The sequence below is a fragment of the Strix uralensis genome, chromosome 10, assembly GCF_047716275.1.
Source record: "Strix uralensis isolate ZFMK-TIS-50842 chromosome 10, bStrUra1, whole genome shotgun sequence".
In the NCBI taxonomy this organism is placed as follows: Eukaryota; Metazoa; Chordata; class Aves; order Strigiformes; family Strigidae; genus Strix; species Strix uralensis.
The window spans coordinates 23,790,714-23,803,026 of NC_133981.1; the positions used below are offsets into that span (position 1 = coordinate 23,790,714).

General features: G+C 40.7%; 2 protein-coding genes across 3 annotated transcripts in view; one reads left to right on the forward strand and one right to left on the reverse strand.

Annotated features, from left to right (window-relative positions):
• Window positions 1-12,313, reverse strand: part of LOC141947550 (uncharacterized) — a 491,575-nt gene that overhangs the window by 143,310 nt on the left and 335,952 nt on the right. The gene's annotated exons all lie outside the window — the stretch shown is intronic.
• The window catches only part of FBLN2 (fibulin 2), a 106,713-nt gene that overhangs the window by 92,162 nt on the left and 2,238 nt on the right, over window positions 1-12,313 (forward strand). For both annotated transcript variants that reach the window (XM_074879014.1, XM_074879015.1), the window contains 6 exons: window positions 1,588-1,725; window positions 2,045-2,188; window positions 5,793-5,921; window positions 6,438-6,563; window positions 7,205-7,321; window positions 8,161-8,289. In XM_074879014.1, coding sequence (XP_074735115.1) covers window positions 1,588-1,725; window positions 2,045-2,188; window positions 5,793-5,921; window positions 6,438-6,563; window positions 7,205-7,321; window positions 8,161-8,289 — 783 coding nt within the window. The remainder of the gene's footprint in view (window positions 1-1,587; window positions 1,726-2,044; window positions 2,189-5,792; window positions 5,922-6,437; window positions 6,564-7,204; window positions 7,322-8,160; window positions 8,290-12,313) is intronic.

The window sequence follows — 12,313 nt, forward strand, 5'->3', positions numbered from 1 at the left end:
GCTCTGCCTTCCAGGGCATAAGTCAGTGCTATTTACTCCTAAATGTTTTACACAAAGAGTGTCCTGACAGCTGGAGTAAGAGATGTCTAAGGAAAGAACTTAGGTCTTGACGTATAAGGTTATAAAATAGAAATGATCAGAAATCTTGCTTTATAGAGAGCTGTCATAAGTAAACCTTGGTTTACTTGAAGAGGCTGTTTGTGAATGTCTCATTCTGTTGTCTGATTCTGTAGCTTTGTAGCATTTATTGCTAATCTAAATTGCTTTCTAGTCTTAAAGTTAGATTGTAACAGATTATAAAATTTACAGATTGTTTCAAAGTAGCCTTTAAATTAATTGCTTACAAGAGAGACTAGAATTCCAGAACTACTCTGTGTAAAGTTGCCTACAGATAACTACTGAACTTGCAGAGGTTTATGAAATACTGAATTCCACATTTTTTATTTGTCTCAGTCAATAAATATGGTAGGAAGACCATATAGTACCTTCTGGGAGACTGGTGATGTTCCCTCATGACCTTAACATTTGACTGTGGAGTTAGGATAGAAAGAGAAGTGCCAGCAGTTCTCCCCTTGTCTGCCTGGAGGAGTGGGGACTCCTCGGTTGTAGAGTTTCCTCCATTTGTCTTTATATTCTAGTAAAGATGTTAATCATAGGGAGTGTTCTTAAGAACCAACATATGTTAAAGCAGCATTTGAAAATAATCACAAGAACTGAATTTCGAACGTATTTATAGCTGAATTCTGTTCCTAGGTGGGGTTTCTTCAACTGGAAAATGTAAGCAATGCCACTATAGCAGCTGATCCATGCAGTTACTCAACACATATCTGTTGAGTGTAAATTTATAAGTTTGAAACTTGCAGGAAGAGGTTTCAATGTGCCTAGAAAGCAAGCATTAAGTTGGTGAATATAATTTGATAAATAATTTCATATACATAATAAAAAATTTAAAAGCTGTGTTGGGCTCTAACTGCAGAGTAAGGAAAAAAAAAGCTAAATTTGTTACTAATATTACTGCCTCTCATTCAGATTTTTTCAGAAGTTTTTAGAGTCGAATAAATGTTTGTTCTGTGTACATAAGTACATATATATATACACATGTGCCTGTGTACACAGTGAAATCCCAGCCCTGTTCAAATGAGGGGCCCTATTAGTATAAAATTCAGTGGAGTTGGCTTTCTACCTAGAATTCCTGAGGTATATAAGGAATAAGAGACTGTTTTGCTTTTGATAGAGTGTGGTGCACGTTTTATTATGTGTACCTTATTCCTAATTTTAATTCAGGTCTTCAGGATTTTAAAACTGCAGACGTTTCACTATTTGTGGTTTACAAGAGATGCTGTGAACAAGGCAGTAGGGACCTGAATCAACTTTGCTCCAGGACCTGACAAATTCTGAAGCCTGTGCTGAAGTGGATGTCCAAGAGCAAACACACCTAAATCTCAGATTTCCCATAGCCAATGTTGGGTGTCTGGTTTAAATAATGCTTAACTTCTTTCTGAGAAGTTAACTAGTCATGAAGACATGAAGACTACTAAAAATTATAGCTTAACTAGTCACAATTTGGTGTTTTGATCTGATTAACAGATATCAATGAATGTGAGAGAGGAACTCATAGCTGTAAAGTGAACTTCATTTGTCAGAATACAGAAGGATCATTCTACTGCGAGTCAAAGCAACGCTGCATGGATGGATTTTTACAAGACCCTGAGGGAAACTGTGTTGGTAAGTGTGACCAGCAATATATTTGTAATATGTGCAGCAGCACTGGCCAGTTCCTGTTCCTTTCAGCCTGTCCAAGGAGTATATGTTGACCACATGTAGTTTTCCTCAAATCCTGCTGTGAATTTAATTTAAGCATTGCTGTCCTTTTAAAGATATGCATACTTGCGTATCGAATTTGAAAGTGTTACTAGAGCAGACCTTCATCAGCCTTATCTTTTCAGCACAATAAATTCAAATGAAGAAAAAGAAGTGACAGCTGGAAGAAAACAGACCGTAAAGGTTAGCTTCTCTCACTATTCTAATTCATTTTCTTCACCAGATATTAATGAATGCACATCTCTCCCTGAGCCGTGTAAACCAGGATTCAACTGCATCAATACCGTTGGGTCTTACACCTGCCAGAGGAACATGCTGACATGCAGCAGAGGCTACCACTCCAACGAGGAGGGAACCCGATGCATTGGTAAGGTCAGACTCCAGCGTCTGGTCAGGTGCCCTCTCAGAGGAAAAAGTACATTTCAGTCTTAAAAGGAGGTTTTCAGTTACCTCTGGATTCCTAAATGTATCTGAGGAATGGGAATTTGTCGTATGCATTTGCTGTCCAAGCAGCTCAGCAATTTGTTTATACTACAGGTTGCTGCACTGCTGTCTGACTGCTGCATGGAGTTTCCCTTTTTGACTGCATATGGGATTTACTGGCTTCTGTTCTGGAGTGAATGGAATTTAGTTGCTTTTTAAACTCATGCTGTCAGTAAAAACCATGTTTCTTTGTATTTTTTGCAGTATCTCACTGTAAGTGATACGATCTGAAGCCATGGGAGAGGGCAAACGAGAACCGCTGAGTTTGTGGACTCATGGGAGTAGTACTCAGTGGATGTTCTTTGTAGCACCACGAATGGTGCTCCCCATTTACATCCAGTTGTGTGTATGCTTAGGATAAATTCTTACTTTCTTTGTGAGGAGAATGTTGAAATATTCATACAGGCTGGCATGCAGCTTGATACTGATTTGTATTTGTTCCAATGTGTTTATGGAGTTACTGACTCAGAATAGCAGATTTCATCTCTTATTAGCATTTGTTCTGTAAACGAGCACACTCGGCACACAGGAATTGAAAGCTTGGTCCTTGGTGCCCAAGGCAAGGCTGGCTATGTATTTTTGAATTCCCTATGTTATGTGTTACATGAAATAGGAAATTATAAAACAACTTCGGGAAAAAAAAAAAAGACAAATCAGTGTTTTGCTTAGTGATTATATCCCAGTAATTCCTACTTATGTTCCTTTTTAACAAAAGGAAGGATGAAAAAATAAACAAAATATAGTTTTGTGATGCTACAGATGGGTAGAAGCCTTGTTGGTCACGACTAGCAACTTGTAGTGAAAAATAGTGGTATAGCTAGAAAATCCCATTTCTGCATACATTTCCGCATTCTCCTTTTGCTCTTCGTTACACTGTATCTCCCTTCATGATTTTACCCCCAGGACTATCCAGACTATGCTTGGCCGGTGAGAATGTGGGGAAGATTTGGAAGTAGCAGAAGATGGGGACAGTTTATGTGTGTAACCGAGGAAATTGAGAAAGCTTCCTGCCCTCTAGGGCATTGTATTTCATAAATTCAGGGCAAAGTAGTGCAGTCTTGTTTTCAGTCTTATTATATAGCAGCCTGAAATATTTTGCCTGTACAAAGGGAAGGTCCAAAAGTCCCATCTCTCTCAATTGCTGTGAAGATACAGTTCTTCAGCTGGTTTCGATCAGTCCTGTTTCAGCAAAGTCAACTGGACTAGGTCTGTTTGCACCACCTGAAGTGTGGTGACCCTGAAACTGGTTTTAGGGTTACCACCATGCCAACATGTCCATGAATACCATTTTTTTCACAAGTTGGCAGTCGCCGCTGAGCAGCTCAGAAGTCCTGGCTGTAGTGCTAATGGCCTTTGTTTTCAAGCCCTGCTAATGGCTAGGGTAAGTTATGTTCCTAAATTTCAAACTGATGATTTATAGAAAGAATCCAGCTTTTTTCCCCCGGTTGTTCCTAAAAGAAAGTGACTGTGTGTAAAGATGTGACAGAGGAGGAAATTGCTATTATTCATACAGCATTTGTGTCTTTAAAGCATGATGAGATAACACAATGTATTGTAATTACTGATGATACTTTCTCTCTACATGATTGACAATGCTTTTAAGGAGCACATATAAGGAAGCTTCCTAGTTTGATTTTGGGAAAACAAATCTTCAATGTTAATTAGTGATTTCTCTGTCTTTGCTGTATGTGCTCTGTTTGCAGTCTATATCTTTTGGTATTTTTCTGGTATGACTTTCTCTAAGTAGACAGAAAGCTTGGAGAGGAAAAAAGAAAAGTATATGGTCCTGATTTCCCCTTTCTGTTACAAAGACTAGTTTATTTAAGGCATTACAATAGCTAATTAGATTCCCGATTCAGATTTATTCACAGTAGTAAATACGTCATCTGCACATGTTTCTCCAGCAGAACTACACTTGTATGGCCATCTTCTCTGTTTAGAGGATTCATCTCTCTTTAAAATGTTCATATTTTCTAATTTAGTAAATGAGTTATTAAAAACTACCTCTTACATTTAACTGAAAACTACTGTAACTATCGTGAAATATAGCACACTTCTGACAGTGTAATACCCTAGAACTAATTGAAGTCTGAACTCAATGGAATATATAATTTTGAACAAACTAATGAAATGGTTGCACAGATGAATTCAATGCAAATAAAACTGCTACTTTACAAACCTGTATCTGCATTAGAAACTTCCTTGTTTTGATGCTACCTCTGATCTTAAACGAAAGTGGGGAGACAGTGTTTCAGCAGAAATCTATGAGCCTGTCAGGAATTCCTTGCTTGGCAAGTGGCATTCCCTGCCATCCCTCACCCTGGTGCCATCAGGGACTGCGTTGGTGGGAATTGGTGCTGAAATACTGAACAAAGTAGTTGTTGGCGCCTCTCATCAGGGTCAACCCACTTTTCCAAATCCAAGTTTCTGTGATAAGTAACTTGCCCTCACTTCCCTATCATTTTCTCAGCAAATGACTGCTTTCTGGACCACTCTCCAAGGCTGTTGTTTGATGGAGAAATGCCCAGAAACCCTTTAAAATTAAATAGTGCTCACATTTATGACTTCAGATAGGGCGTTATGGAGAACCCCCAGCTCCAGACTACCATCCTAATTAATATTACATGAACAGGGATTTGGACTGTAAAAGTAGTTGAAGATGTGAATAATAGGAAGGAAGCAGGTTCTGATGGCTTAAGAAATGTCAGAACTCAGAATACTTGAAGAAATACAAGTTTCTGATGGTTAATCAGACTTTTTGAGGCTTCTTGTCACAGATGGTAACAGGGATTTGTTAGATACTGATGAGCTATTTAGTCATGTTGCAAGTCTTGTAAATCAGCGTGTATTGAAAACTCTCATCTTCATCTGAGGATTTTTAAAATGAGATTGGAAATGATGCATGTGAGTGGAGAAGCGACTAATTTGTTGGTATTGGATTTTGGATGAGAGGCCACGAGGAATATCAAAATCTGAGTAGATTGAGAAAATAAAAAAGATCAACATTGGGAAAGAGCAAAGGTAGACAGCAGAAGCAAGATTGAAAGGGCAATTGGAGATGAAAATAGCAATTGCTTTAATTGAAGGGATGAGCAGAATTTCTGGCTAGTTCTTGTTTTGCTTTAAATGGCTTGCCGTGACTCACATAATGGCAGAACATCAGAATAGGGTGTTTAAATGTCATGGTTTGATGAGAATCAAAATGTGTTTACATTGAAATGCAGAATATGCTGGGAGAGCTCTATGCAGTTACAGTTACCATTTGCACTTTTAAGATAATGTATTGCTTTTGAAAAGTTTGACTTAGAGATATGTAACGCTGCCTCTGAGACGAGCACAGTGGGAAAAGCTGATATTCTCTGTTCTGTCCCAGGGACAACCCTAACAGTTTCTCTTCCTGTTATTTAATTAAATTATATTTTTTCTCTTCGTAAACATTGATTTTCAGCAAACTATATTTAAACTAATTCCTTTCTCTGGTTCTGCAGATGTGGATGAATGTCAAACCGGTGTACACCGTTGTGGCGAAGGACAGATTTGTCATAATCTTCCTGGGGCTTATCGCTGTGACTGCAAGATGGGATATCAGTATGATGCATTCAGCAGAAGCTGCATTGGTATGTAAAGTGCAAGATGAGATGAAATGACTGATTGATTGAGCCTTGGACCTCAAGGCAGTGTTTAGCACCATTGTAGTGTGCAGTTATTAGTTCTGCAGTGCAGTGCCTCAAAAGATAATGGAATCACCTCCAAAGCAGCCGTCGTTCAGCACGACCAGAGCTCTGCTGCCCCGTGCTGTGATTTTGGACCAGGTGCCCTTGGTTTGGTTTAGCTGCAGGTTATCAATTAAAGTCATCTGCAAAATACTTTCTTCTGGTTATGCTTCTGCCGCTGTAGAAATTTATCTTTCTGAAGATTTCACAACTTTTTTCATAAGAGACTATGATACAGCATTTTGTATTTTACTGCTACTCTACACCAATTAGAGCACAAAGTCAGATAGCATAAAACCTGAGGTTGCAGCTTTTCATGCTCTGCAAATCAATCTCTGACACTTTTTTAATTATCCTCCTGCATCTTCTTTGATGCTTTTATTTCTAAGTTGATTGTATATTTGCTTGTTATGCTGGCAGATATAAATGAGTGCTGGAATTACCCTGGACGCCTGTGTCAGCACACATGTGAGAACACCCCTGGGTCCTACCATTGCACTTGTTCTTCTGGTTTCCGCTTGTCTTATGATGGGAAGCATTGTGAAGGTACCAGACATTTTTTCCATGAAGAATAAATTACAGTGTGAATTAAGGGACTTTAGAGAAGGAGTTGAGGTGAAATATAAATAAACCCATGATTTACGTGTGCTCAAATCTGCAGTTGTTCAATTGAACGCTCAAACGGTCAGATGAGAGCCAACAGGTTTCTCCTCTGTCTTCCTTTCCCCCACATATATTTTTCCTTTCTGTCCAGATGAGAGAAAAGGAGAACATAACAAAGTTAGAATAGGAGACTGTTCATTCAAATGTTAATACAGATGAAACTTGCTAGTGACAAAACTTGAAAAAGTTTATTTTAAATTGAAAGGAAATTTTTTAAGTTCATGATTTTTTTAAGGCAGTGATTACATTATGTAATCAACCTCAAAGTATAAGGTCTGAAACACGTGTTTGCATGTGTATGTGTTTTCATTGGCATATGTAGAAATGAAATTCAGGTGCAACAGACATCCTTGCACTTCTTGGCATTCTGCCAAGGAGTAGAAACAATTTCTTGGGACAAATTATTCCATCCTTACTCACTCTGACCAGAAGGATCTGGTAGCTGCTCTCAGAGGCAAGAGATGGTGGAAGATACTGTTCTGAACCATTGTGGCAATATCTGCGGGTTTGTTTTTTGGATACAGATGTGAATGAGTGCGATACTAGTCCCTGCAGCCAGGAGTGTGCCAATGTTTATGGTTCCTATCAGTGTTACTGCAGGCAAGGTTTCCAGCTAGCAGAAGATGGGCATTCTTGTAAAGGTAAGGCCGCTGCTTTGTCAGGTCAAGTTAAATATGTGTAAACTCTTTAACACTCAGGGCTGTCTAACTCTTTAACAGTAAGTGCTGTCTAACTCTGAGCAGCGCCTAATGCTGCACATGATGCCTAAGGGTGATTGTGAGTTACAGCCCGCTGCAGAAGCTGCAAAAGGTAACTCCAGCTACCGGAAAATGCAGTTCATTTTCATGTCTCCTGCTTGGGGCTGGAACACGCTTGTGTGACTGTAGAACCAGTGAGGTTATTGTTTCATGGGGCTAGAACTTATGACTGAAAAAAATCAGAAGGGAAGATACGTTTACCTATACTGCATCAATTAAAGCCTCCACTCAGCCACAGTTGAGTGAAGGTTTGCTCTTGTTCATGGTGGGTGAATGAGGAGTAGAGTGATCAGAATGGAGAAAGGAAGGCTTTTCCCTATTTTCTTGAAGTTACCAATAGTGACACACTGGAGAATCTCGATTTAAGAAATGGTGAAGAAACCCACATTCTTCCCAGCACAAGAAGGCCCCCAAAGCAATCCTAGAAGAATTACAGAGGTACCAGGGAGAGGTTTTCAAACTCAGATGTGCCCTAGACTTGTTCTTTTCCATGAGTCCATCCTACTTGCAACCAGTATTTCTGGGAGCAGTCTTGTGTTCAGCATTTCAGAAAGCAGCATCAACAGTCCTAGGCCAATGTCAAACTTTCATGCTTGCATTCTTGTTTAAGAATATATTATAAATGCATCAGATAAGAATTGCTTTGTGTTCTACACCCTCCCTTTTCAGATTTCTGTTTTTCTTTTTTTATATGTTTGTGTTTGTGGTTTTTTTTCCCCCAGATATCGATGAGTGCACACAGAGTGCAGGCATTCTTTGTACTTTCCGCTGCGTGAATGTTCCTGGTAGTTACCAGTGTGCTTGTCCTGAGCAGGGATATACCATGGCAGCAAATGGAAGAACCTGTCGAGGTAATGAGGAGTTTAGGACCTGAAAGGATTATATAATGAAGCTTTGATCATTGGAATGATCTAAGCCATTATGGTTATTCAGTCAAGTCTCCATGTTTTATATTAGTCACTGTTAAAAAGCCAGTGTTTGGCAAAGTTGCCACATATTGGTATCTGCAATGTCAGCTTTTTCCCATGTTAGAAAAAAGTACCATGGCAGCTCAGCTGTCAATGTGAGCTAATTGTTTAAATTAATTCCTAAGGGAGCCCACTTCATTCAAATTCAGGCACTGGATTATTTGCATGAGCTGTATGTGCACCTTGGCACAGCAGGAAGCGATCTGGTTTTTCAGAGGTGCCAGGTGTAGAAATCCGTGGCTTCATTATGAGTCGCAGTTTCCTGCCCCAGAAAATGGGGAGAGTGAATGTGGAAGCTGTAATGGGGACTTGGACATCCAGAAGTCTGCCACCTAAACTTAAATATGTTGGCGTTAGTTAGATGTTAGTGTAAATGACATGTATCCTCCCCACACACCCCTTTTCTTCAGAATCACAGAAATGTCTTCTGGGTATGTGGTGTTTTTTCATCTGCTGCACAGCTGTCTGGTTTTGAAGTAAAAATCCCCCATTTGCAAAGGATGCACTGACAGTGTAATTATGATTGAAGATCTGACTACCTTTACGTACTCTACACACATTCCTGCAGTCAGTTACGCTAACTACCAGGCATTTCCTGCTCTTAGTTTTTCAGGAACCCTTCACATAACTTTTGGTTATGTATCTCCTTAAGCTTAAATTCCCTTCTCAGTGGTAACAGCAGTAAATTTACACTGTGTAAATCATGAATAACATGAGCATACCTGCTCCTGGAGCAGAGAAACAGACTAAATGAGAAAATCTTTTTAAAAGGTCTTTTTTTTTTTCAAATGTGTTTTTAAGTATGAATGCGGTTATATCCATGTGCATTTAAATTCTTACATAGAAGTCACCTTTAGAAAACTGCAGCTATAACTCTCCTCAGGCTTTGTTTGTTTGGTTTTTTCATGCTAACTCTGAGTGCTGGCACGTTAGTTGCCACCTCTGCCAGCAGTGAGATTTGAGCTGAGGACTGAGGACATCTTCCAGAGTTAACAGTGTGAGTCACTGTGGTAATGGGCCAGCACAGCTCTCCCCAGCCAGAGGCACCCAGCGTGCTCCAGGCGCTGGAGGTGGAGGAAGAAGGTTTGCCACACCGACCTGTGGATCACACTTGCGTTGTTGGTGTGGTGTGACATCCTCCCTGCACGCTCACCCTGTCTGGAGAGGGTTCCTATTGTATAGACTAGCCCTGCTAAGTGAGCTATAGAGTGACACTTGGAAAAGCTTTTTGAAATCCCTGTACCACCTGGTACATGCTTGGAGAGCAAAGTTGGTCTAGTTGCACAGCTTGGTGTGTGTGTGGCAGCTCTGTGCATGGCTGGGTAAGCTGGCGTTTAGTCAGGTGCTGGAAGTAAACCCTGGGTAAGTGCCACTTTTTTGAGCTCTGCAAGTCTGTAGTTACAAGTTTGGGCAGGCTTATATATTGAGGTCTCTCTGAAAATGTGGTCAGAGAAACTGATGTCGGCTTCACTAAACTCAAGACTATATTGGTTTCCAGCTGAAGATCTGGTTCCAGTTGCTCCTCATCTCCAGTTCTTAAGAGTTACTGGTGGTACATTCTTTGTACCTTTTTTTTTCAAACAAACGAGTTGCATCTCATGTAATAGCATCTCAACATATGGATCTTTTTGGAGAAACTGCCTATGGTATTTTGCAGCACAGCCAAACTGGTGAAGTGAGTGCTCTCATGGCAATGATTGCAATATGGAAGAAATTTTCTTTTCACCTAGGGGCACTTCTGAGAATCAGCAAGGGATTTCATTTACTTTGATTCTCTCCTACTTCCTATTATATACTTTTCTTTGCAAGTCTTTTAAACCAGTCAGTTCAGTGTATGAGATCAGTTCTCATCCCAGGGGAATGGAGGGAGTGGGAGTTTATAGTTTTCCTCTAAGAATCTCTCTCCTCTGTGACAATTGGCAGAACTGCAGAGCCCTACACAGTCCACATGGTTTGTCTGTTAGCATTTATTTCATTTTAAAGCCTCCGTGCGTTGTCTAGACATTTGGGAGTACACAATGTGACTGTGAGATCTTTGCCAATATTTTCTGCTCAAGCTGGATCCTTGTTACTGCATCTGGTTTTCAGCATTTTAAGGTCCATGGCTTGGGCTCATGCTTATGTATTATTTAGGTAACCACGTTTATGCTCTAGGCCATAAAGTGTCTTTGAGCTTGAAGTGTTCAGTTTTTTGTCTTCTGCAACATTACTTCTCATTTCAGGGAGATATTTATATTTAACTTAAATTTTCAAAATTGCATGCCTTGCTCTAAAGCGTTGTTCTTAAGTTCCCATATTTCATAATAGTCTGGTGGAGCTTACATCTCCTGGATCATGCAGCTGTACAGCAGTGGTTATTTTGCTTTGCATTTGCCCCCTGCTTTAATCCAGAGCAACCTTCATGCATAGATAAATTCTTCTCCTGATATAACCCAGCTTTCTCAATTCTCAAAAAGTCAGTGAGAAGGTCCTGTGGCTTTTAACATGGGTTGGTTATATCTGATGGGATTTGTTTATACCTGAGAGATAGCTTTTGTCACAACAGGCTGTGAATGGCTAACGTGTAGGCAGACATAGGGTGTCCCTCTATCCGTTACGTGTGTCTGCTCTGGGGAGGGGAAGGCCTCTCTGCAGACTGGATGATGGGGGGACGTTTGCTTGGGATACATGGACGTTTTACAGCCTTGTCCGTGAAGAAGGAGCCATTGTGATCACACACATGTTATGCAGGATATGAGTGATTTATAGCAGTGGCTACCTTTCATCAAGGACTGTGGCTCATACTCCTGTGCTTGTATGTGGTGTCTGCACATGCACAAGTCCGTGCACATGCTCTGCTGTGTGAAACCCGTTAGATGCTTCCCCCAGCTATGGAGCTTATCATACGTGCACTGTGCTCACGTGCTGGACAGCATATGAGCACCACGCTTGTTTAGAAACACCTCGTGTGACATAGGCTAGCTCTAAGCATGAAACTGTGGTTCAGGGAGTACCAGTGACCTGTGAGGCTGTAAAAATTGACGCATCACTTTCAGGAAACTATTTAAAAACTATCTTCAATCAGAACAGCTGTGGAAAGCTTACACAGCAGCTGCAGGGATGGACAGTTTGATTGGTCTGAGAAGTTTAGGGTTCCACTGCCTGAGACTACCACCATCTACTTATTTTATTCTATTTCCCTTCAGCCTAGTTTATAATATTACTTACAACACATCTCAGGAGCAAGGGAGAATATGACAACACAGGCGTTCTGTCTAGATGTTCATGTTTGGTGTTTATTGCAGTGGGAAGTGGCAAGATAGGAGGATCCTGGGTTTTGAGAACTTATTTTCTTTCTCGTGTTTATTCTCCACTGAAAGTTAAACCCCATGTTGCATCAGATGTGTTTGGAATGAGAATAGCTAGGTTCACAGGAGCATGTCAATGTTTGCAAAGTACAGGTAAAGAAACAAACTTCCCCTGTGGTAGAAGACCAGCCCTGGCCGTGTGCTGGGTGGCTGCAAGTGGCCACGCTCTCTGCCAAGCTGGGGAAGGACTATCAAACAGCATGAAAAGGATCACAAGCTGCTTGTAGGAAAGAGTGGGCTCCCTTGTTTATTGCAAACACTGCCAAGTGATACTGGCATCTCTTATTAACTGATAATGTCAAGGAAGGAAGTTTTTTTCCACAGAAGACACATGAATTGGAATCAGCGTGATTTACCCTGTCACTCCCAATGCCAGCAAGTGTCTGTGCACAGAGATGAACCTGACACACTGCACCTGAATGTGCATTTCATACCCCGGGTGTTTCCTCCAGGGGTCTCGCAGCCCTGGTCTGCAGGCAGCAGGCACAGGTACTGCAGAGGTAGCACACAGCAACTGAGTGGTGAAGACAAGAGCTCTCAGCTTGCAGAGCCAAACCCAC